Below are 23,719 nucleotides of genomic sequence, written 5' to 3'. Positions count from 1 at the left end.
CTAAGATATTTAAATCATAGAATATGGGGGAGCAAATTTTATTTACAGCTGCCATAATATTTTGTCTCTCCACATCCTTTAGTCTAGCTAGGATATTATGGAAAATGTATTGCTCATTAGAATTATGCATTCTACTAATATTTATCCAGAGCACATTCCAATGTATACTTAGCAGAGTAGAAACTTAAACACATTGCAGGATTCCCAATAAAGAGACCAGAGGCAATTAAGATTTCATCCAGCAGAGCTTTACTGCTACAGAAGGCAAATGAGCATAATGGTCACAAATCCAATACATTCAGGATTGGCACTATCCATAAGAAATCCAGTTGCAGCAGACTCAATTTTAATTTACAATAACTTATAATAAAACCAAAACTGTAACACTAAGCATACTATATACAGAACACTACACCGAAAGGACGTGGGTGGTGCTGTGGTCTAAACCACTGAGCCTCTTGGGCTTGCTGATCAGAAGGTCAGCGGTTTGAATCCCCGCGACGGTGCGAGCTCCCATTGTTCGGTCCCAGCTCCTGCCAACCTAGCAGTTCAAAAGCACGTCAAAAAGTGCAAGTAGATAAATAGGTACCACTCTGGTGGGAAGGTAAACTGCATGTCCATGCTCTGTTCTGGTTTCGGTGTTCCGTTGCTCCAGAAGCGGCTTAGTCATGCTGGCCACATGACCCGGAAAAACTGTCTGCAGACAAACACTGGCTCCCTCAGCCTGTAAAGCGAGATGAGCGCCGCAACCCCAGAGTCATCTGTGACTGGACTTAACTGTCAGGGGTCCTTTACCTTGACCTTTTTACACCCAAAGGAAAGAGAGACAGAAAGTGAAGCCCAGGCTCCTTCTGGCCTTATGATTATAGGCAGCATGACCTTGACAAAAAGAGAGAACAAAACCAGCTTAAGCCAGCTGTACTCAGCTTCTCTGAAGAAATGACCCAAATATCATGAACCTTCTACTTGCTTCAAGGCAGAATAGAAACTTACATGTCAACTAGAAATTTCCAGCTTACACCAGTTTCTTTCACACAGAGAAGCTTTGAGAACCCTCTTGAATAAATTGGAATAGGAAAGATCAGATCAACACTTTCTGTACCAAGAAATGCAAACTGACGCATACTGCTAGGTCAGCATGAGACAATGAGTGTGCTACAATTTCAGAGGAGCTATGTCGATGTACTGGGTCACGGACACAGTTTACACTGGGGCAAGCTGGATCTGGAGGAAATGACTATACTTTTGTGATGAAGCTAATACATTATACAATAGCAATGGGGTTAAGGAATAGCAAATTCACAACAAATTGGAAACTGTTAACTGAATACTGAACTTGCCAACTTAATGCCCTCCAAACGCTGTTGTGCTACGTTGCAGGAATTTATGTATAGGTTGGGGGGGGGGGTTGCCCCTCCAGCAGATATCATGCACGTGCAGCCCACTACCAAAATCAGCACAATCGCTTTTGTGACTTTTGTGATATGTCCCCACGAAACACTTCATCACAATTTCTTCCTATCTATTCAAAGGGCCTTTGCTGCACGATGCCAAATGTAACGATTCACTGATAAATGTATCTATATACTCGCTCACTGGGAAAACTTCAGAAATTCACATAGACATGTGAGCTCAGCTACTCAGCAGCCCCTCTGCCTGAGTGATAATCCCTGGCATCCTGATACCAGAGTGCCAGACAGGTAGCCATTCCAGAAATAACAAACCCAGATGAAGACAAAAGGGTGTGATTAACTTGGCTGGGAAACAGGGAAATGTAAATATCTTTTTTGATACACTTGATGGGTGTTTGGTGGAGGGCAAGGAGAACCATGGGGCAGGGTCCAGGATGCTCCGATTACTGCCACCAGACCTCCCCTTTCATGACGTAACTGTGATGTATGAATGATGCAGTTTTGGGGGGGGGCTGTAACATGGGGATTAGCAGCTAATAAAAGTTTGGGTTCTCTTTTGTTCTGGGCTTCCATCTTGTTCCACCTTGTGGCAGGTGGGAGTCCTGTCGTGACAGTCTTCAATAAAGACCAAGCCACTGGCTGCTGTTTTGCTCTGGTATTCCTGGCTGGTGTCCTTGTTTTTGTCCAAGGGAGCCCTCAGATTTCTCCCAGATAACAGCTACAACTCCCATCATCCTTGTCCACTGGCCAAGCAATATTATTATTCCTTCAGCGGTTGGGTTAAATGAATGTGCTGGCTAAAGGAATGGCTTTTACTCAAAGATATTCAACTATTAGACTTGGAAAGGCATGATATTAAGTATGAATGGCATGCCGGTCTCTGGTATGAGAAAGTGAAAATATGTAAAAACTTTTCAAACCATGTGTCAGGGGCTCAGGAACAGAGGCACAGGGGAGGAAGGAAATGGAGAGCGAAGGGGAAGAATCTGAGGGCAGTGTAGGGGAGTATGACAGTGACCCGAGAGATTCCATGAGCTTCTCCAGCGGATCGGAAGATTCCCAGAAGGAGGTGCCGATGGTCAGGGCAAGGGGGGTCCCAGGGGGGACGCACCAGAAACAAGGGGCCAGCGGGGACTCCCAAAGCAGCAGCGGGAGATCAGGACCAGCTTCCCCACCAGAGCGAAGTGGGGGGGGGAAGAGTCCCATGTGTCAGGGCCAGCGTCTCCTCCAGCAGGGAGAGAAGATGAGTCAGGGCTGACCACGCCTCTATCGGAGAGTGGGGGAACGGAGGGGAGGTCAGGTCCAGCTAGCCCCCCCGAAGGGGGAAGCAGTGACAGGAGCAGTGTAACGGTCAGGAGGAAGGTTGCCGGCTGGGCGCGCGCGCCAAGTTCGAATGTACAGGTGTGTGGGACAGCAGAAAACCCGGATTGGGAACCAGGTCCTAAAGCCCGCCGGAGGCAGGGGGAAGATTCAGGGGACTCAGCGTCAGAAGAGTCTAGGAAGGGCAAGACCCCAGCAGACGGGTGGAACCAGAGGAGGAAAGAGCAAAGGAAGAGGTGGAGCAAGGCCAGAGTCTTAAACTGGTGTCTGGGGGGAGGAGATTCAGACAGAGCTTCAGCGGTCTAGAGTTTCAGACGTAGAGCTGCGCGCTGCGGCTGTGAAACCAAAACTGAACTTCAATAAAGACTTTTGTATATAACAACGAACCGGCGTTGGTCCTTTGTGAGCTGGGACCTCGGGCAGCTCTGACACCATGTGATTAGAAAAAACCTACACAGAGTTTGGGAAAAACATAAAAAACTGATTAGAAAGGAAATCACTGTTGTGGCTATCCCCAATGGATGCGATAGCAAGGAATGAAATTAACATGAACCATCAGTGGATAACTTACAGAGATCTCTTAGATTTAAGAGAACAGAATGGAAAAAATTGGAAGAGATAAAGACTCAAGTTGTGGATTAACTTCAGATTCACCAACTTAATGAACTATTTAAGATGGACAAAAAATTGGGTTTGCAGACCAGAGTTCCCAGTTTGAAAGGGAACTTTTATGAACTAAAGAGAAAACATTGCCTAAAATGTACAGGCTGCTTCTAGAATTGGAAAAGAAAGGCGAATTTGTGAAACCCAGTACAATTAATTGGGCAAGGGATGTGGGAGAAAATAATTGAATTTGCATTCTGGGGGAAATTATGGGAAACAGACCTGAAATACACAGCATGTTATTTACTGAAGGAAAATCTCATAAAATGATTCACAGTTGGTATTTAACGCCAAGCAGATTAGTGAAAATGTTTGGAGCTGGGGAGTATAAAGAGGTAGAAGGGTCATATTACCTCATGGGTTGGCTGTGCAAAGTTATTAAGGAATTCTGGGAAATGATATATAACGAATTAAAAAATAAAAATAAAAGAACATTTCCCAAGAAACCAGAAGCCCCTTTTTTGGGAATGGTAGCAACAGAAGGGCTCCCCCCCCAAAAAAAAAATCTGTTCATGTGCCACTACAGCAGCTCGATTTCGTATGCACAAAAATGGAGAACAAACGATGTACCAGCTAGAAGTGACATTTCAAGATGCCGGAATATGCGGAGTTAGTGGGTCTGACTAGTAAGATACGAGAACAAGATGGTCAAGAATATAAAAAGGACTGGAAAAGGTTGAGTATTTTTTAAACAAATCACTATATATATGTAAACAGATTAGCAGGTCTTGAATAAATTCAGCAGTGTAAGAGAAAGCGGGCGATAAAGAGTAAAAAGACTAGATTTTGGCAACTTATAATATGCAGAAGTAGAAAACAAAAGAAACCAGGGAAGGAGGGGAAGGGAAGTCTATATGTGGGGATGGTTTTTTGTTTTTGTTGTTTGTTATCAGTCATTTGTAGTTTCTTTTTCTACTCTTTTTGCTTTTTTTACCTGTTCCTTTTGAATAGTTTGTAAGGATGCAAATAAAATTATAATAAAGAAGGTAAGGAATGAGTAAGACGGGTACCTTTTATGAATCAAGCAGAAAGGAATTATCTATGAATTGCATTATTTGCTTTGAGTCTTTGGCCTTCAAATTCTGTATGTGCACATGACTATTGTGATTATTCTGATTGTCTCACAGCTTGTGGTTTTAATAAAGAAATTTTTTAACACAAGCACACAGATTCCCAAGCCTAAAAGGAAATGTCATTGCAAAGACAGAAATGTGCCTTTGGATTTACAGGAAGCTCTCCATTTCCACACATTCAAGGCATGAACGACCGTGCATGCGTGCATAGAGGGCGGTTCAGTGTCATGTCTCATCCTCTACTGCATAAAGCAGACCTTCAGGTCTGGAAGGACAAATGCTTTGGAAGTAAACACTTTGGGAAAATATAAATTGAATGGATAAACAAGCAAGAATACAAAGGATACAAAGTAAAGTGAGCTATAAATTGGATAAGCTCCAGTAGGTTCCTTAACAAAACTCAGCTCCTAGTGCAAGTCCAACTTCACCAGCAGCTGGCTTGGTTATGATCACAGAATGGAAGACGGCTCTATGGGGAGCTGACTTCTGGCACCAGACCACTCTGTGTTACAAAGATGTCTGCAAACATGACAGGAAGGTTGCCAATATCAATACCACCTGTGGGAACCCCTTGCAGAATTATGTGTCCCTAATTCACTGCACAAAGCAGAAACAGGGAACCTCAGACAGAGGCATCTCTTTGGCACTCAGGACTCTTTCTGAGCCACATTTCTCCCATCATGCTCTTTGCTTGCCTGCATAGGGAAGTAACGTGAGTGTATTTGAAAAGTAGTCTGCTTATCTGAAGGTACAATTAACCTTTGTTCGTTTCCCCTCTTTTTGCCTTGACGTTGAACTATGAATGTAACAGTCATCCAGGCAGGTTACTTCATCTTCTCTTGCTAATGCTGAAGGACTGATCTGTGAGCTGGAGACTTTCAGTGTGCAGGAACATCTCTCTAGAGATCTGACGTGGGGTAAGTAGATATGTTGCCTGGAAGAGGGGCTTATCCTGGTTGCCTTCACCTATGCTTAGCCTACTCATGTTAGAAAATGTCATCAGTGATCTCTGATCACTGAGAAGTTCTGCTGTGGCTCTGTGATCAGAGGAACCTCTCTCTTTCCCTCCCCCCCTTTTGAGAGGACAATTAGGATAATGGGAGATGTGAAATACCTCAGAAAAATAGCAGGAAATATAAATTGGAATGTATGGGTATGGAAGGGATGGAGAGGGTGTTGACTGGGATGGGGAATGGGTTAGATAAGTATCCTAAGACACGAGACCAGAAATTAAGAACTAGATTTAACTCTTGGATAATGAAATAAGGATTTAAACTTTAAATGTTAAAGGACTGGGGTAGAGTATGAAAAGGAGGATAGAAACATTACTGAATAAAGATAAAGCAGATATAATATTTTTACATGAAACGCATCATACAAAAGAGGGGGTTAATGAACTCAAACTGAGAGGTATAAATAATTATGAGAAAGCATATGGTACTTCAAAATCAAGAGGGGTAGCAACTATAATTTCAAAGAGATGTGGGTTTAGTATAGTAAAGATGATGAAAGATCCTGAGGGAAGATACGTTATAATCCAGGGAACAGTGGCAGTGGAAGAATACACTATGATTAATATTTAAGCTCCTAATGAAAATCAGGTGGAATTTTTTGATAAAGTGTTTAAGGAAATGGAGGACATTCAAAAAAGCTATGTGATTATAGCAGGAGATTTCAATATGGTATTAGATAAGTAAAATCCTACCCCAGAGGAAAGATGTAATAACGCTACAAGATTAGCTAAAATTATGGGAAAAGGGTATGAAAGATGTTTGGAGAGTGATGGCGGGGGGGGCAAGAAGAAATTTTATTTCTTCTCACCAATGCATAAGATCTATTCAAGGATGATTATATCCTTGTTTTAAAAAAACTTAATACCTAAAATTAATGAATATGGAAATTGGAAGATAAATGTAGAAAGTAGAGATAGAGAGGTTATGGAACAACCAATTTCAGAAAAAGAAATAGAGGGAGTTATAGGTAAACTAAAAGGGCGGAAAGCCCCAGGAGCAGATGGAATGGGAACAAAATATTATAAGGTATTTAAAAATATATTGGTTCCTAAATTAAAAATATTAAATAATTCAGTAATAGAGAGTGAGAGGATCCCTCTATCATGGGAACAATCAATAATGATCTATATTCCAAAACCAGGAAAAGATATGAAGGATCCAGGATTGTATAGACTAATTTCCCTAAAAAATTAAGATGCTAAAATATTGACCGCAATAATGGCAAAAAGGATGAATAATTTTATGTATAAATATATAAATAAAAACCAATATGGCTTTGTAGCAAGAAGATAGATGTCTAGTTTAATAGGAATTGTTCTGAATAAAATAGATATAATAAGAAATAAATTGAAAGCTGGCATAGTAGCACTGGGTATTTGTAAGGCATTTGACTGTGTAGAATAACCTGTGGTAAAATGATTACAGAAAGTTTGGGATTTGGAGAATGATTTAAGGGATTAATAAATCAATTATACTTGAGAAACAAGGCATATCTCGTAGTGAACTGGTATAATGGAACAAATAACACTAGCTCAAGGTACAAGACAATTTTTGTATTTTATTTGTATTGATCATTGAAACTCTGGCCAATGTAATTTGAGAAGATAGAAATATAAAAGGAATTAGCAATAATGGAAAACAGAAAATAAGTTTATTTGCAGATGACACCTTGCTAACAATAAAAAATCCGTTGGGAAATATACAGGTAATAGATGCACATTTGGAAAAAAAAAAAAAACCTGGGTTAAAGCTGACTGAAAGTCCAAAGGTAGCCTTGTTATCAATTTATGATGAGGTGGAAGGTTCACAGGCTATGAAGGACTTGCTCACAAATTTATTGGTATAAAGAGGTGTGGGATATATAGTAGCTGTTAATGATAAGTTAACATGTGCTATTAAGCTAAGACGGGGAATATGTAGGAGAAATGATTTTGAGGAGATGTGGAAATTATTTGTGGCATTTGTACTGTTAAAACAGAAAGGGGTCAAACCATCGCAAGAGGTGTAGAAATTTTGGGCGGTTGGATAATTACAATGGAATGGTCTCAGGTGCACTTTTTTTTATTTATTTCTTATTATTACTTAAAAATAAGAAAAAATAAATAAAATAAAAATAAATCAGTGATCTCTCCTCTGGAAGGAAGGCAGACTCAGAAAGGGCCAGTGGATAGTTAATGGTTTATTTATTTATTTATTTTAAAGCATTTATTAATTTTCCAGAAAAACATCCAATTAACATATCAAATCAAATCCAAAAAACTTAAAAATCTAAAATAAAAAAAAGTCCAATTGTTTTCCAAATTGTAATAATTTTTGTTTTGGCTTCCCACGGTCTGAATTCTGAAGCGCTTTCAACATCATAGTCCTGCTACTCATCATCCTCAATGTTTTTCATAATTCCATATCCAATCTTTATCCTCCACGTTTTGACTCTGGTTCTGAGATCCTCATTCATGTCAGAAAACAGATACTTTTTTTCCTATGGAGTGCAGATTTGTCCGTATACTGTACTTATTCAGCTGTTTTTGTTTTTTCATCGCACCGTTTCATTTAATTGCATCCAGCTCTTTGAGAACTGTTATTTCGGCACCTCCCAAATTGTTGATCTTTCCCGTTCAGGTGTTATCAAAGAAACAGAGATAAACCTCCTTCTGAAACCTCCTTGTTGATTTATTCTTAAACAGACTGTTTGCAATGTAGCCATATATCAGACAGTTAACAATTAGCCTTTGGAATCCACCCAATCCCCCCTCCGGGCCCTAGAGGGGGGCTGCCAGACATCCATTTAGCCCTCTCTCTCTCGCTCATAATAAAAAAAAAATCTTTTTGCAAATAGTTGTATATATAATATTGTTTCCAGTCTTTATGACCAACCATCAGTTAGCTCCTGTTTCTCTTAATCAGGGAAGTATTTCAGATATTCCATAAGTGTGTGATGGGTAGAAGCCATTTTGTCCTTTGTTTTCATCTTTAACAGGCATTTCAAATCTTAGAAGAAAAGTGGCTGCAAGTAGGTCCCAATTATATATGAAAGTCCATCTGTACTCACTTTTTGAAGAGCAATTGAGGTTCTTAATGAGGCTTGGCATGCATTATGGATTGTTAACGTTACAGGAAGAAGAAAAAAAAACCATACAAAGCCCCTCCAGATTCCAAACATCATGATGATGATCTCTTTGAAGTTCGATCTTTTGCACCAGAGACTGTACATGCTGCAGGTTTTTCCCCAGCTTCGTCAGTTCAGAGCGTGTCTGTTTGTTTCCCAAATCTTTATATTTTCCCAAACAGATGCGTCTGGCTATGGGGTGGCATTGCAGGAGTGTCAGTCCGTCCCTTGCTCCGTGACCCAGTGCCCCTGCCGTCTGCCACATCGGCAATCTGGGGCAAACCGTGGGTCGCTGAGACCGTCCTCCCCTGCCCTGGGGAGGCTGCCAGGGCTAATTACCCCCATATCAGCCCTGAATTATCGGAACGGCTGAGGTCCGATCGTGTGGGATCCGCCATTTTCCACCGCCGGAAACAGGAAGCTGATAGTAGCAGGAGTAGCAGGAGTAGCAGGGGCAGGAAGTTCAGTGAACCCAGCAAAGTTTGTGGGCCTGAGCAGGTTTCCAATGATGCCTATGTACAGTGGCACAACCAAAGGGTATTGCATATGTGCATCATTCTAATCTCTCTAGTGGAACCAGTATCCAGAAAGAGCCTACCACCCCGCAATCCAGCAATTCAGAAATAAAAAGAAAGCAGAGGGTTGGGGAAAAGAGATGAGGACCATACACAGAGAGGTGGTACCCTCTGATAGGAGGTGGGTATACTGCCCACCCCTACTGAGTAGGTGGCGTAGTCAAAGCATGCCAGGGACTTGTTCCACAGTGCTGACTTTCACCTAAAGAAAGGAGGCAGTGATTCTATTAGATTGCCATCAAATTGCCATTTGTGCTTAACGGCTTGTCAAATACCATCATTTGGTCTTGGCATAATCGGCACATAACGTTTCTTTATTACATACTTCCCCAAACAATTTCAACCATCTCCTTATGCAATTTATGGTCTGGGATAACGGGAGCATGTCATCTGCTTATAGCAGCATATTATTTTAGCAAGTTGGTCAATGGTGTTATTTACATATACAGTGGTACCTTGGGTTACAAACACCTTGGGTTACAAACACTTCGGGTTACAGACGCCGCTAACCCGGAAGTAGTACCTTGGGTTAAGAACTTTGCCTCAGTCTCCAGTTTTCTCCATAAAAAGTCTTCTTTTCTGTCAACGGCTAAGGTCGAGTCAATGAAGGTGAGCGATGAGGGAAGAAGGGAGGGAGGGAAGGAGAGCAGATATATGCCATTTGGTTATTCATCCTGAGCCAAACACCATTCACAGAAATGACTCCTGAGTGAATGGATGGCAATTTGTTTGGTTCCCTTTATGTCTTCCTCCTCTCCCATCCTACCCTTCTGTTTCAATTCCATTAACCTACTAAGTGGGGCACAAACAGGTACAAAGCAAAAGTAGTTCTGGGGTGGTTGCAGCATGAGAGAATGGAGGTGTGTGGGGAGGGAGGGGGGGAAGCAGGTGTGTGCCTGTGATTGACACTGCAACCCTCAGCTCAGGCATATAATTTTTCTAGCCGAAGTGTTTATCAATCTGATCAGTCTACATCCCAATCCCAAAGAAAGGCAGTGCCAAAGAATGCTCCAACTACCGCACAATTTCACTCATTTCACATGCTAGCAAGGTTATGCTTAAATTTCTACAAGGAAGGCTCAAGCAGTATGTGGACCGAGAACTCCCAGAAGTGCAAGCTGGATTTAGAAGAGGCAGAGGAACCAGAGACCAAATTGCAAACATGCGCTGGATTATGGAGAAAGCTAGAGAGTTCCAGAAAGACATCTACTTCTGCTTCATTGACTATGCAAAAGCCTTTGACTGTGTTGACCACAGCAAACTATGGCAAGTTCTTAAAGAAATGGGAGTGCCTGATCACCTCATCTGTCTCCTGCGAAATCTCTATGTGGGATAAGAAGCTACAGTTAGAACTGGATATGGAACAACTGATTGGTTCCAAATTGGGAAAGGAGTACGGCAAGGCTGTATATTGTCTCCCTGCTTATTTAACTTATATGCAGAATTCATCATGCGAAAGGCTGGGCTGGATGAATCCCAAGCCGGAATTAAGATTGCCGGAAGAAATATCAACAACCTCAGATATGCAGATGACACAACCTTGATGGCAGAAAGTGAAGAGGAATTAAAGAACCTTTTAATGAGGGTGAAAGAGGAGAGCGCAAAATATGGTCTGAAGCTCAACATCAAAAAAACGAAGATCATGGCCACTGGGCCCATCACCTCCTGGCAAATAGATGGGGAAGAACTGGAGGCAGTGAGAGATTTTACTTTCTTGGGCTCCATGATCAGTGCAGATGGTGACAGCAGTCACGAAATTAAAAGACGCCTGCTCCTTGGGAGAAAGGCGATGGCAAGCCTAGACAACATCTTAAAAAGCAGAGACATCACCTTGCCAACAAAGGTCCGTATAGTAAAAGCCATGGTTTTCCCAGTAGTGATGTATGGAAGTGAGAGCTGGACCATAAAGAAGGCTGATCGCCGAAGAATTGATGCTTTTGAATTATGGTGCTGGAGGAGACTCTTGAGAGTCCCATGGACTGCAAGAAGATCAAACCTCTCCATTCTGAAGGAAATCAGCCCTGAGTGCTCACTGGAAGGACAGATCGTGAAGCTGAGGCTCCAATACTTTGGCCACCTCATGAGAAGAGAGGACTCCCTGGAAAAGACCCTGATGTTGGGAAAGATGGAGGGCACAAGGAGAAGGGGACGACAGAGAATGAGATGGTTGGATGGTGTTCTTGAAGCTACTAGCATGAGTTTGATCAAACTGCGGGAGGCAGTGGAGGACAGAAGTGCCTGGCGTGCTCTGGTCCATGGGGTCACGAAGAGTCGGACACGACTAAACGACTAAACAACAACAACAAAATATACTTACAAAAGATATAGAAGTGAGGCATACAAAACCCACAAAGGTCTCTATAACTATCCACTATTTTTATCTGAATGCAGAGCTGCAAAAGAGTGTCAACAGTTCATGGGAAGGATTCAGAGAGCTGTGGATATAGGGTGGTATATAATTTCAATAAATAAATAAAAATTATAATTATAAACGTATTTATTCAGCTACTGCTATATTGCAGGCAAACGATGTCAAAAGATGGAGGAGACCCAGTAAAGTATTGATGTTCTTTGTAAAAAAATCATTTTAAAAATCGTTTATACATCTCCAGTGTCAAAGACCAAGGTAAAGAGGTGTGTCTTAATTCACCAAAAGCCATATAATGATGGTGCAAGACTCACACCTGTCAGGAGGGAGTGCCACAGCTTTAGAGCAGTCCACGAGAATGCCATCTCCAAAGCCATTATCCATCAAGCTTTTGAAGGAGTTGGGAAAAACCAAGAGGGCAAAGCATATTACAGTTGCTAAGCAACAGGCAGGTAAAATTAGTAAGTGGTCCACCAAGGTGCTCAGCGGTTTTCAGAGGATCAAAATGGGGAATTATTTTGGGAGGAGGGACCACTTATGAGAATGGGGTGGTGAAAGGCAGCACAGTTTGTTTGTTTTCTGTTTACCTTGCGCCCTGAGAACGTGAAACAGAGAAGGACACTGACAAACTTGAACGTGTCCAGAGGAGGGCAACCAAAATGGTCAAAGGCCTGGAAACGATGCCTTATGAGGAATGGCTAAGGGAGCTGGGCATGTTTAGCCTGGAGAAGAGGAGGTTAAGGGGTGATATGATAGCCATGTTCAAATATATAAAAGGATGTCACATAGAGGAGGGAGAAAGGTTGTTTTCTGCTGCTCCAGAGAAGCGGACACGGAGCAATGGATCCAAACTACAAGAAAGAAGATTCCACCTAAACATTAGGAAGAACTTCCTGACAGTAAGAGCTGTTCAACAGTGGAATTTGCTGCCAAGGAGTGTGGTGGAGTCTCCTACTTTGGAGGTCTTTAAGCAGAGGCTTGACAACCATATGTCAGGAGTGCTCTGATGGTGTTTCCTGCTTGGCAGGGGGTTGGACTCAATGGCCCTTGTGGTCTCTTCCAACTCTATGATTCTATGATTCTATTCTATGATTCTAAGTATTAAACGTACAGCTGGAGGACATCTTCGCCACAGCACAATCTGTGGCAGGCCTCTTGTCACATATGCAAATTTTAAGCACACCCAAACATAAACTGCAACCTATGTGGAATAATGTGCGTGTCTCCCTTCCCCAGGTTCGGCATTGCAGTTACGCTGAGCAGTCACAGATCTGACCATTCGCACCATGCAGGCCCTGCAGATTGGCGCCGTGGTTTGTGCTTTCGTCAGCCTTCTGCTGCTCCTCATTGCCCTGGGCTCAGACTACTGGCTGGAAAATGAAGTGAGCTACACTGGCCTCTGGAGAACTTGTGTTAATATTGGATTAGTTGAATCTTGCGGTTCATTTGGGATGGATGTGAGAGGTAAGCTTTTTGTCTTCTGCTCAGAGTACTAGTGGTGTAGTATTCAACCGTAACTTGGGGGGGGGGCAGCTGACAGTTCCCCAACTCCCTGAAAATTCAGTGTGACTAGGGATAAGACATTCACTCCATGCTTTTTTTTGGGGGGGGAGGAATTAATGTTTTGATTCAAGTGCAGTGGGTTCAAGCACAAAATGGCTGTTGACATTTAACCTCCTTCTTCCTTTCTCTTCCTTCCTTCCTGAAAGATTACGTCCATGCTACACGAGCCTTCCTGTTCTTCGGGGTGATCGCTGGAGCCATCTCTTGCATTGGTCTTTGTGGCACCTTTTTTAGCATGCAATTTGGCTCCATCTCCAAGGCCAAGACTGCAGCCATAGCCAGCATTGTTGCAGGTATTATGGCGGGGGGGGGGGGGTCATACGCATCTGCTTGCAGTCAGTTCAAGCCCCTCAAGCCCCTGAACACAAAGCTGTAGACTGTGCCAAGCTGAAATGTCCACCCAATATGTTCTTACTTGAATCCAATGAAGTTGTACTCTGAGCAGACCCACTGAAATCAATAATGAAAGGTGCTATCCAATAGTCCTCTGTCCACCTCCAGGGTTTCGTGACCCACCTACCACATATCCACTGGATATGTAGCGGGGGTGTGGGGAAGCAGGATGATCAGGCCCAATTCCTGGCTGGTGCTTCAGTCAGGTTTAGCTCAAGCCCAACACAATGGCATGTGAGCGGTGAGACTGGTTCCAGATCCAAGGGATGCTTGGCCAGTTCAGCCCTGCTTTCTCCTTACCCTTGAAGCACATCCAATGGATATGTTTCAAAGGTGGAATCAGGAACTTCCTGCAGCCAATCAGAAGCCAAGCTTTGGTTTCATAACTTTTTGGAATTCAAAACGACTTCCGGAACGGATTCCTTTCGACTTCCAATATATGACTACTACTACTACTACTACTACTACTACTACTACTACTACTACGTTATATATTTATAGGCTGCTGTCAGGGGATGATTAGCTGCTTGTGCTTAAAATTGTGCCCCTTCAGAGTTTGTGCGGCCCCACAAACCTCTGTGTGTGACAGAGCTCCTCAGACATGTCTGCTCTAGTCACTAGTAGAGTCTGACAGTGGCTGCCTGCGGAAGCGCTTCCAGCAAAGAAGTTCCTTAACGGAAACGCGTCTCCTGGACTCACGACGTGGCAGCTTCCGGCGAAGCATGGGTCTCCCTGCAGTTGCTTCTGACACCTCCCCGCTATTTTCGCTGGATGTGTCTCTCACCCCTTTCTCTCCCCTGCTGTTTCCTGCCTGGGCTGCTGCGTCTCTCTCAGCATTGCTGAGATCCTCCTCCAGAGACCCCTCGCTCCCCCTCCTTGTCCCTGCTTTGGCTGCTGACTCTCTCCCAGTCTCTGGGAGCCCTACCAACTCCCTTTCCTCTGATGTCAGTTCCCTGACATCCACCTCCCCTCCAGGGCCCCCTTCTCCCCCGCCCCTACTCTCTCCTCTGGGCGGTGAGGAGCTGAAACCCCGAAAAGAATCCTCTTCATCTTCAGACGTCTCGAACATTTCCCTCCATCGGTCTTCGTTCCGACTCCCTGAATCCTCCTCCACCTCGGAATCAGAGAACCCCTCCAACTCTTCTTCTTCGTCGGTGGTGGCGAAGTATTCCCTCCGGAACCTCGCCACTGGCTGGGGTTTACGAGGGAATCTCTGATGAAAAGTTTCAATCAAAACCTCGTCATCTACATCCTCTGCCCTGACCCAGGTGTTTTCCGACTCCGGCTCCCCTTCCCACATTACCAAATACTCTACTTGCTCTCCCTTCCACCTGGAATCGAGAATCTCCGCTACATGGTAGCTGTGTTCTTTTTCCTCCATAGCTGGTCCCCTATTGACCCTCCCCTCTCTGTCCCCTTTATACGGTGACAGCAACGACCTGTGGAACACTGGGTGCAACTTCATGTGGTTCGGTAACCGGAGTCTGAAAGCCACTGGGTTGACCTGTTGCGTGACTTCAAATGGGCCCAGCCTTTTGGGTCTTAACTTCTTACAACCTCCTTTGAATGGTAACCCTTGGGTGGACAGCCACACCTGGTCCCCCACCCTAATGCTTTCCCCTTCCCTTCTGGTTTTGTCTGCCTGCCTCTTATATTCCTCCTTCGCCCTGTTTAAATTAAGTTGGAGCTGGCGATGGATCGCTTCCATTTCTTCAACGAACTGTTCTGCGGCTGGAACGCTCCAGTTCTCCCCTTCCCCCCCTGGGAAGGCTCGGGGATGACACCCGTGATTAGCCAAAAAGGGGCTCATCCCCGTGGACACGTTCTCTGCATTGTTGTAGGCAAATTCTGCCAACGCCAGCTTCTCCACCCAATCATTCTCTCTGTCATTCACATAACACCTCAAATATTGCTGGAGGACACCATTAGCTCTTTCCGCCTGCCCGTTGGTTTCTGGATGACGGGCAGTTGAGAAATTCACCTCTACATGCAATAAGCTCATGAGCTTCCTCCAGAACCTGGAAGTAAATTGTTTCCCTCGGTCAGAAACCACCCTCAAGGGGGCGCCATGCAGCCTAAACACATTTTCCACAAACAATTTAGCGGTTTCTTCCGCTGTGACCGCATGTGAGCAGGCTATAAAGTGGGCCATCTTGGTTAACAGGTCTACCACAACCATGATGGCTGTTTTCCCTTTGGACCTGGGCAGATCAGTCATGAAATCTATTGCCACTGCCTCCCATGGCCTTTCCGGCGTGGGTAGTGGTTCTAATAAACCTGCCGGTGCCCGCCTCTCCCCCTTGGCTCGTTGGCATTGGTCACACCCTCTCACATACTCCCGCACATCTTCCCTGACCTTGGGCCACCAGAATTCCCTGGTAACCAGCCACATGGTTTTGTGTTGCCCAAAATGCCCTGCTGTGGGGCTATCGTGCAGTTGCTTGAGTACCTTTTCCCTCAATTCCCCTTCAGGTATGTATAACGCTCCCTTGTAGTACAACGCCCCGTTTCTCTCCTCAAAACCCCCGGGTTTGTCTCCCTCCCTCCTGAGACCCCTGAGTTTGTCCTGGGCGTATTCATCCTGCACCGTTCCCTCTACCAGTTCCCTTTGCCCCACCAATGCCGCCCCACACACCCAGCGGTCCTCGGGAATGACATGGGTCTCTTCGGGTGCACCCTCTCCCTCCAAATATTCAGGTTTGCGTGAGAGAGCGTCCGCCCTAACGTTCTCTGGGCCTGGTACGTAACAAATCTCAAAGTTAAATTTGGAGAACTCCTGGGCCCATCTCAACTGCCGTTGGTTGAGCACTCGCGCAGTTCTCCAATACTCTAGATTCTTATGGTCCGTGCACACTTGCACCTTCTGTTGTGCACCAATTAGCAGGTGCCTCCATCTCCGGAAGGCCTCATAAATCGCAAGAAGTTCCCGGTCGTACACCGTGTAGTTCCTCTCAGATTTGTTCAGCTTTCGCGAAAAGAAGGCACACGGTCGCCACTCTGACCCCTCCTTCCCCGGCTGCAGAAGAAGCACCGCCCCTATGGCTCTGTCAGAAGCGTCTGTTTCGACCCTCAGCTTTTTTTGTAAATCCACATGTAGAAGTTGTTCATCAGAGGCGAAGGCCCTTTTCAGTTCCTCAAACGCTCGCTCCGCCTCCCCCGTCCAAACAAACTTCTTTTTACTGCTGAGACAGTCCGTGATGGGCGCCGTCAGGTGGGCGAAGTTTCGGATGAACTTACGATAAAAGTTTCCAAACCCTAGGAACCTCTGCACATCCTTCTTGGTCTTGGGTGTTTTCCATTCCAGCACCGCTTGAACCTTGCCGGGGTCCATGGCCAACCCCTTGTCTGACAAGCGGTACCCCAGGAATTCCACCTCCTTGGTATGAAACTGACACTTCTCCAGTTTCACCCACAGCCTGTTGGCTTGCAGCCTGCTCAACACTTCTCTGACGTCTCTCACATGTTGCTCCTCATTCTCCGAATACACCAACACGTCATCTAAGAAGGCCACGCAATTCTTGTAGAGCAAAGGCCCCAGTACGTGGTTCATGAAGGCTTGAAAACACGCGGAGCCTGTTTGTAATCCAAAAGGCATAACGAGGTATTCAAATGCCCCCAAAGGGGTGAACATGGTGGTCTTCCATTCATCCCCTTTCCTTATACGTATCAGGTTGTACGCCCCCCTTAGGTCCCGCTTTGTAAAAATCTTTCCTTTCCGCACCCTGGTCAAAATATCATCAATCCTGGGCATAGGAAAAGCCGCCGGCTCTGTCACTGCATTTAACCGCCTAAAGTCACATACCAGTCTCGGCTTGTCCGTGTTTTTTTTATCCACAAAAAACACTGGGCTACCCCCCGCTGCCTTGGACTCTCTGATGAAGCCTCTCTTCAGGTTCTTGTCAATGAACGCTCGCAACTCCTGCATTTCCCTGTCTGACATGGCATACAACTTGCCTACAGGAAGCTGTGCTCCAGGGAGTAAATTGATCTGGCAATCAAAGGGCCTATGCGGGGGTAGTTGGTCAGCTTCCTTCTCGCTGAACACGTCGCTGAGATCAGCATACTGTGGTGGCACCTTCCCCTTCCCCATTACTTCAGTCCCTGCCAGGGTGGCTTGGGCCCCTGCTGACCCCTTTTCCCCCCTGCAGTGTTCTAAGCAATGTGCTGAACCGAAGGAAACCACTCTTTGATGCCAGCCCACCAGCGGATCATGTAAGGCTAGCCAGCTCATTCCCAAAATAATGGGAGCGCCTCCCAAGGTGGCCACATTAAACGCTATCAGTTCTGTGTGCCTTGCCACCCTCATTATCATTGGGACGGTCTGCAAGCTAACTCCTCCTCCCAACAGTTCCCTGCCATCGATCGTGGTCACCTGCAGGGGGTTGCTTAAAGGGATAGTCTGTATCTGATGTTCAGCAGCAAACTCCTTGCTCATAAAATTGCAGGAGCTGCCTGAGTCCAACAGCGCCTTTATTTTTAGGGGGTGTCCATTTTGCAGCTCTAGCGACACTTCAATCACTAGAGCAGGTCGAGGAGCTTCTGGCACGGGCACTTTCACTGCTCTTTGGCCTGGCTGCAGTGCCCTGACGGTGGCAACCAGGCGTTGGCTTTTACCTGCTCCGTTTCTCCCTGCTCTCCCCCCTCAACTGCTCCCACCATCCCTTGCCATTCCTTCCTCTGGGGGCAGACTCTGGCAAAGTGGCCTGGCTGTTGGCAGAGATAGCATTTCCGGGCTCCCTTTCCCTCCTTCTTCGCCCCCTCACTGGGCTTTGAAACTGCGCGCGCGCGGGCTGTTCCGATTTCCATCGGCTCTGCCGGCGGGAAAGCTGGCTCAGGAATGTCTGGAATGCGTAACTCCTTCCAACGTTCCCCTCTCCCTTCCCGCCTCTCCAAGGCTCTTGCCTCCTGGCGCGCTCCAATGGTCAGCGCAGATTTGGTCAGCTGATCCATAGACACCGCCCTGGGGCTCCTGGACAGCTCGTCTTTCACAGCCGAAGAAAGACCTTCTTCAAATAGCATCTGAATGGGTGCTGCCGATAAATCCCACCCCAATCTGTGAATCAGCATGGTAAATTCAGTCCAGTACTCACGGACAGATCTGCTTCCCTGCTTGCAAGCCATTAGCTGTCTGCGCACCACCCCTTCCTCAATATCGCTGGAAAACATGATATCCATTGCACGAAAGAATTTCATAGTGTCCTTTAGGATATCGTTGTGCGTTGCCATCAGGGGTCGAACCCAGTCCCGCGCCCCCTTCTCAAGATGCCCAATTACGAAAGCAACTCGCGATTCCTCATCAGGGAACTCATCAAACTGCACATTCAGGGCATATTGCATCTCGGTCCTAAAGGCATGGTAATCCTTGGGGTCCCCCCCAAACTTCTGCACCAATCCTGGTACCTTTCTGGGGAACTGAGTGGTTCTCCCCTTTTTGTCAGCATCCTGAGCCCTTCTCTCCTCGAGCCTCGCCGTCTGCAGCGCAAGTTGGACCTCCAGAGCTTGATACCTTTCTTCCAAGCTTGGACCAGCTCCAACCCCTGCCTCTCCGGTTCCGGCTGGGTTGCTCATGATGCTTTCTCCTGCACAGGCAGCGTACAGAGACTGTCAGACTGCTATCAGGGGATGATTAGCTGCTTGTGCTTAAAATTGTGCCCCCTCAGAGTTTGTGCGGCTCCACAAACCTCTGTGTGTGACAGAGCTCCTCAGACATGTCTGCTCTAGTCACTAGTAGAGTCTGACAGTGGCTGCCTGCGGAAGCGCTTCCAGCAAAGAAGTTCCTTAACGGAAACGCGTCTCCTGGACTCACGACGTGGCAGCTTCCGGCGAAGCATGGGTCTCCCTGCAGTTGCTTCTGACACCTCCCCGCTATTTTCGCTGGATGTGTCTCTCACCCCTTTCTCTCCCCTGCTGTTTCCTGCCTGGGCTGCTGCGTCTCTCTCAGCATTACTGAGATCCTCCTCCAGAGACCCCTCGCTCCCCCTCCTTGTCCCTGCTTTGGCTGCTGACTCTCTCCCAGTCTCTGGGAGCCCTACCAACTCCCTTTCCTCTGATGTCAGTTCCCTGACAGCTGCCCTTCTGACTGGGTTGCTACAGCCACTCTGGGTGGCTTCCAACAAATGACAACACTATAAGACATCAAAAATTATAAATAACTAAAATGTGAAAACAATTTTAAACCCCCCAATTATAAATAAAAAATACTTTAAAACAACAATGCTTAAATACAATAAGTTCCACTTGGTCCCTGACTCCATCCCTGTAGCCATCTGGCAACCAGGGCACATATTTCAGCCACTGCATTTCACAAGCTACAACTTCAGGGTCATCCTGGAATATTTAATGTACAAGCAACTTTATATCTTAATGTATTTTTTCTTAATAGCTCTTTGCGTCATGATTGCCATGGCCACCTTCACAGGGTGTGCGGGAACACTGTTCAGTTATGGATGGTCTTTTGGCTTGGGCTGGGCCTCCTTTCCTCTCTTCCTTATAACTGGTGAGTATGTGTCAAATGGGAAATGGTGAAAAAGTGCGTCTTTATTTAGAGGTTTGACTTCGCATGGAGTTGGTAGCTGTTTACTTCATTACAGAACAGTCTGGGGCTGAGGTACACATTTAGCATCATCACGTGGTCGTGCCCCTGGCAGTGTGCCACTTTGGCTGCGGATGGAGGCTCATATATTGATCAATTTCCTGGTGTGACATGCTGTGCACACAATTCCACTATCAGCAAAAGAGGAAGAGGGTGGAATGTGACACAATCCCCTGGGTGTGCTTCTTTACTGCAAGCATGGATTACTTCTGGGTTTTTAGGCCTTGAAAAGCATTCAGAAATGTCTTTCTCCCTTCTTACCAAAACTCTGAATGAATCAGGTTTCCCCAGATTCAGCTCGAAGGGCAGGAAAAACATCTGAATTATGCTTGATCTAAGTGTGTCAGTAGGATTTCTGGACTACGGAAATGCATTTGTGCCAAACTTCAGGAATTCACTAGCCTTATTCCTTACAAATGCTCCCAGAGACTTTGGCTGAGTACAAATGATATTATATTCTAGAATGAATGGAAAAATTCCTTCCAGTAGCACCTTAAAGACCAACTAAGTTAGTTCTTGGTATGAGCTTTCGTGTGCATGCACACTTCTTCAGATACACTGAAACAGAAGTTGCCAGATCCTTCTATATAGATCCTTCACTATATAGAAGGATCTGGAAACTTCTGTTTCAGTGTATCTGAAGAAGTGTGCACGCACACGAAAGCTCATACCAAGAACTAACTTAGTTGGTCTTTAAGGTGCTACTGGAAGGAATTTTTTTATTTTGACTATGGCAGACCAACACGGCTACCTATCTGTAACTAGAATGAATGGAGACAGACTATTTATTTCATTCACAGACAACCTGCGTTTATTTTTTGATCCCGAAAAGAATTTCTTGATAAATGGGTTTATAACTAACTAACTAACTAACTAACTAACTAACTAACTAGCTAAACCCCACCCATCTGGCTGTGTTTCCCCAGCCACTCTGAGCAGCTTCCAACAAAATATTAAAAATACAATAAAACGCAACATTAAAAACTTCCCTAAAGAGGGCTGCCTTCAGATATCTTCTAAAAGTCAGATAGTTGTTTATTTCCTTGACCTCTGATGGGAGGTCCAGAGGGCTGGCGCCACAACCTACAAGTAAAAAAGCTCATTGCAGATAGGTTTTGCATTATCCCACAATGCATCTATTTAAATACTTATGAAAACAGATGGAGGCATGCCTGGCAAGAAGAGTCCCTTGTAGAAGTCTCAAAATGAACAATGTATCCTGTGGGAGAGAACTGAGCCTGTTAGAATGGCAGGGCTTTGAGGATCAGGGCATGATTCCCCTGATGAGAAAGGAAGGTAATGCTGGGATTAGTGATCTGGATACTCAGATAGTGTTTTATTTTCCACTGGCTATGCCCTCACCAGCCCTTTTTCTCTCCTGATAGGTGGGCTGGCTTTCCGCGTGAATCCTGTTGCAGCAGAATGAGGAAAAGAGTGTGCTACAATTTCAGATGAGCTATGTTGATGTCACAAACACAGTCTACACTGGAACAAGTTGGACCTGGAGGAAATGACTATACTTTCATGATGAAGATGACACATTATACAATATTAATGGTGTTAAGGAATGGCAAATTCACAGCACATTGCAATCCGTTAACTGAATACTGAACCAGCCAACTTGGTGCCCTCAAAATGCTGTTGTGTTACAAAGTAGGGCTGCCAAATCTTCTAAACCAAAGAAGAGGACATAAAAAAATCATGATTAATAAATAATGATAATAATAAGGGGGACAGTAGGCTTTGTGAAACTGCTCAGCTGAGCAGTTACAGCACTGGGCTGGGGGCTCTGTAAAACTGTTTGGCTGTGGGGAGTGTGGTTGCCGCTCCCCGCAGCTGAGCACTTAAAGGAGTCCCCAGCCTGGCATTGGTTTGCCAACGCGAGCAAGGGGGAGCACTAGGGCTGGCTCAGCTGGGGATTGGGAGCTCTCCTGTGCCCCAGCTGAACCATGCAAAGGAGCCCCAACGCTCCTCCTGCTCTGAAGCATGCTGCTTGCGCTTGCAGGGCACAGCTGTTCATGCTCCTGGAAGGCAGTTCCCGAGCACACGTGTGCTTTGTCTAAAACCAAAAAACCCTGGACATTTTGGCAATTAAAAAAAAATCCCCCCGGACGGTGTTTTCACCCTTTAAATACCAGATATATCCTGGAAAAACTGGACGTATGGCAACCCTAGTTACAACTCCCATCAACCTTGTCCATTGTCTGTTGGCCATTGACCATGCAAGCTGGGGCAGAATGGAGCTGGAGTTCACCAACATCTGGAGAGCAACAGATAGGCTACTGCCAATTCAGAAGGAAACCCTTTTTGTTCCCCTAAAAACATTTCTTTTTAGAGGTTATAAAATATTTACAGTACAGTATTGGCTAAACACATGCTAGTATTACGAATTAAGAATGATGCTAAGCAATATTATTATTCATTCAGTGGCTGGGTTAAAGTAAGGAATGAGAAAGACAGGCATCTTGTATGAATCAAGCAGAACGAAATTATCTATGGATGGCATTGTTTGTTTTGAGTTTTGGCCTTCAAATTCTAAATATTGTGTATGTGCAAATGACTATTGTGATTCCTCTGTTTGTCTCATAGCTTGTGGTTTTAATAAAGAATATTTTTAAGGCAAGCACACAGATTCCCAAGCTTAAAAGGAAACCTCATTACAAAGACAGAAATATGCTTTTGGATTTACAGACAACCTTCCATTTACGCATGTTCAAGGCATACACGACTGTGCATGCATGCAGCACCGCGAACCCAGAAGTGGCATGGAAAGGGGGGAAGCGGCCCTAAAAGAGCATGGAAATGACAAAAATGGTGCGAAAACGGTGTCTCGCAATCCCAGGAGCCTTTTGCACTGAGGTTTGAGGCCTGCAGAGAGTTTGAGTTTGAGAAAGGAGATTTGGAGGGAGCAATTTTGATCGAGTTTGGTTGAGTTTTGGGTTACCAAAAGGATTTTTCAAGGGTTTCCTGAGGTTTAGAGAGTGCTTGCATACTTTTTCAATTGTTTTCTGCACCTGCAAACATCCCTGCAAAGACATCAGATGCAGCACAACTATTATCTACATTTCTCACATGTTCCTGCATTTTTCTCTGTTGTTTATCCCCAATATCAAAATTCCCTTCGAAACCCTTTATCGTTATCACAGTCACTGTTATGTGACTTTCAATCGTTTTTAACAAATCCATAAATATGTTGACATGCGACAGGAATTTTGTTGTGTTTGTTGTCAGTCATTTTAAGCACTGTACTCCATCGAAGGGTTCAATCTTCATACCAAGCTCTTATCTCTAAAGTTCTGGGCTGTCTTCCAACTTTCCTTTGTTTAATGAAATTCAGAGTAATTTTTCGAGTCTCTTAATGAGCAGATGTTTCCCGAGTCCAATTAAAGATGTCCCGTAGACAGCAATGCCATTGAATATATTCCACAATTAATAATTGTTTGATTCCTCTAAAATCCAAGCTTGCTCTCCCTGAGCCCTAGGGAAAGCTCGCCAAGACCAAAGATTCACCTTCACTTTAATAATTGATATACAGTGGTACCTCGCAAGACGAATGCCTCGCAAGACAAAAAACTTGCTAGACGAAAGGGTTTTTTGTTTTTTGAGCTGCTTCGCAAGACAATTTTCCCTATGGGCTTGCT

The 23,719-nt window shown here is 45.0% G+C and overlaps 1 protein-coding gene across 1 annotated transcript; it reads left to right on the top strand.

Moving 5' to 3' along the window:
- Positions 1-5,210: 5,210 nt before the first annotated feature.
- LOC309537334 (lens fiber membrane intrinsic protein-like) lies at positions 5,211-22,718 on the top strand. The gene is made up of 5 exons (XM_082232193.1): positions 5,211-5,385; positions 12,767-12,994; positions 13,240-13,386; positions 19,869-19,982; positions 21,464-22,718. The coding sequence occupies exons 2-5, from the start codon at positions 12,817-12,819 to the stop codon at positions 21,502-21,504; spliced, it is 480 nt and encodes a 159-aa protein (XP_082088319.1). The 5' UTR covers positions 5,211-5,385; positions 12,767-12,816; the 3' UTR covers positions 21,505-22,718.
- Positions 22,719-23,719: the final 1,001 nt, after the last annotated feature.

This window comes from Podarcis vaucheri (genome assembly GCF_965113315.1).
Source record: "Podarcis vaucheri genome assembly, chromosome: 7".
NCBI classification, from domain to species: Eukaryota; Metazoa; Chordata; class Lepidosauria; order Squamata; family Lacertidae; genus Podarcis; species Podarcis vaucheri.
This window is presented reverse-complemented; position numbering and strand designations above follow the sequence as displayed.

What these genes read in the sequence shown, in the direction of transcription:
- LOC309537334 (XM_082232193.1), top strand. Translation starts at nt 12,817, where the DNA reads ATGCAGGCCCTGCAGATTGGCGCCGTGGTTTGTGCTTTCGTCAGCCTT. An exon ending in CATAGCCAGCATTGTTGCAG is followed by an intron (nt 13,387 to 19,868) that starts GTATTATGGCGG and finishes TTTTCTTAATAG; the next exon opens with CTCTTTGCGTCATGATTGCC. An exon ending in TCCTCTCTTCCTTATAACTG is followed by an intron (nt 19,983 to 21,463) that starts GTGAGTATGTGT and finishes CTCTCCTGATAG; the next exon opens with GTGGGCTGGCTTTCCGCGTG.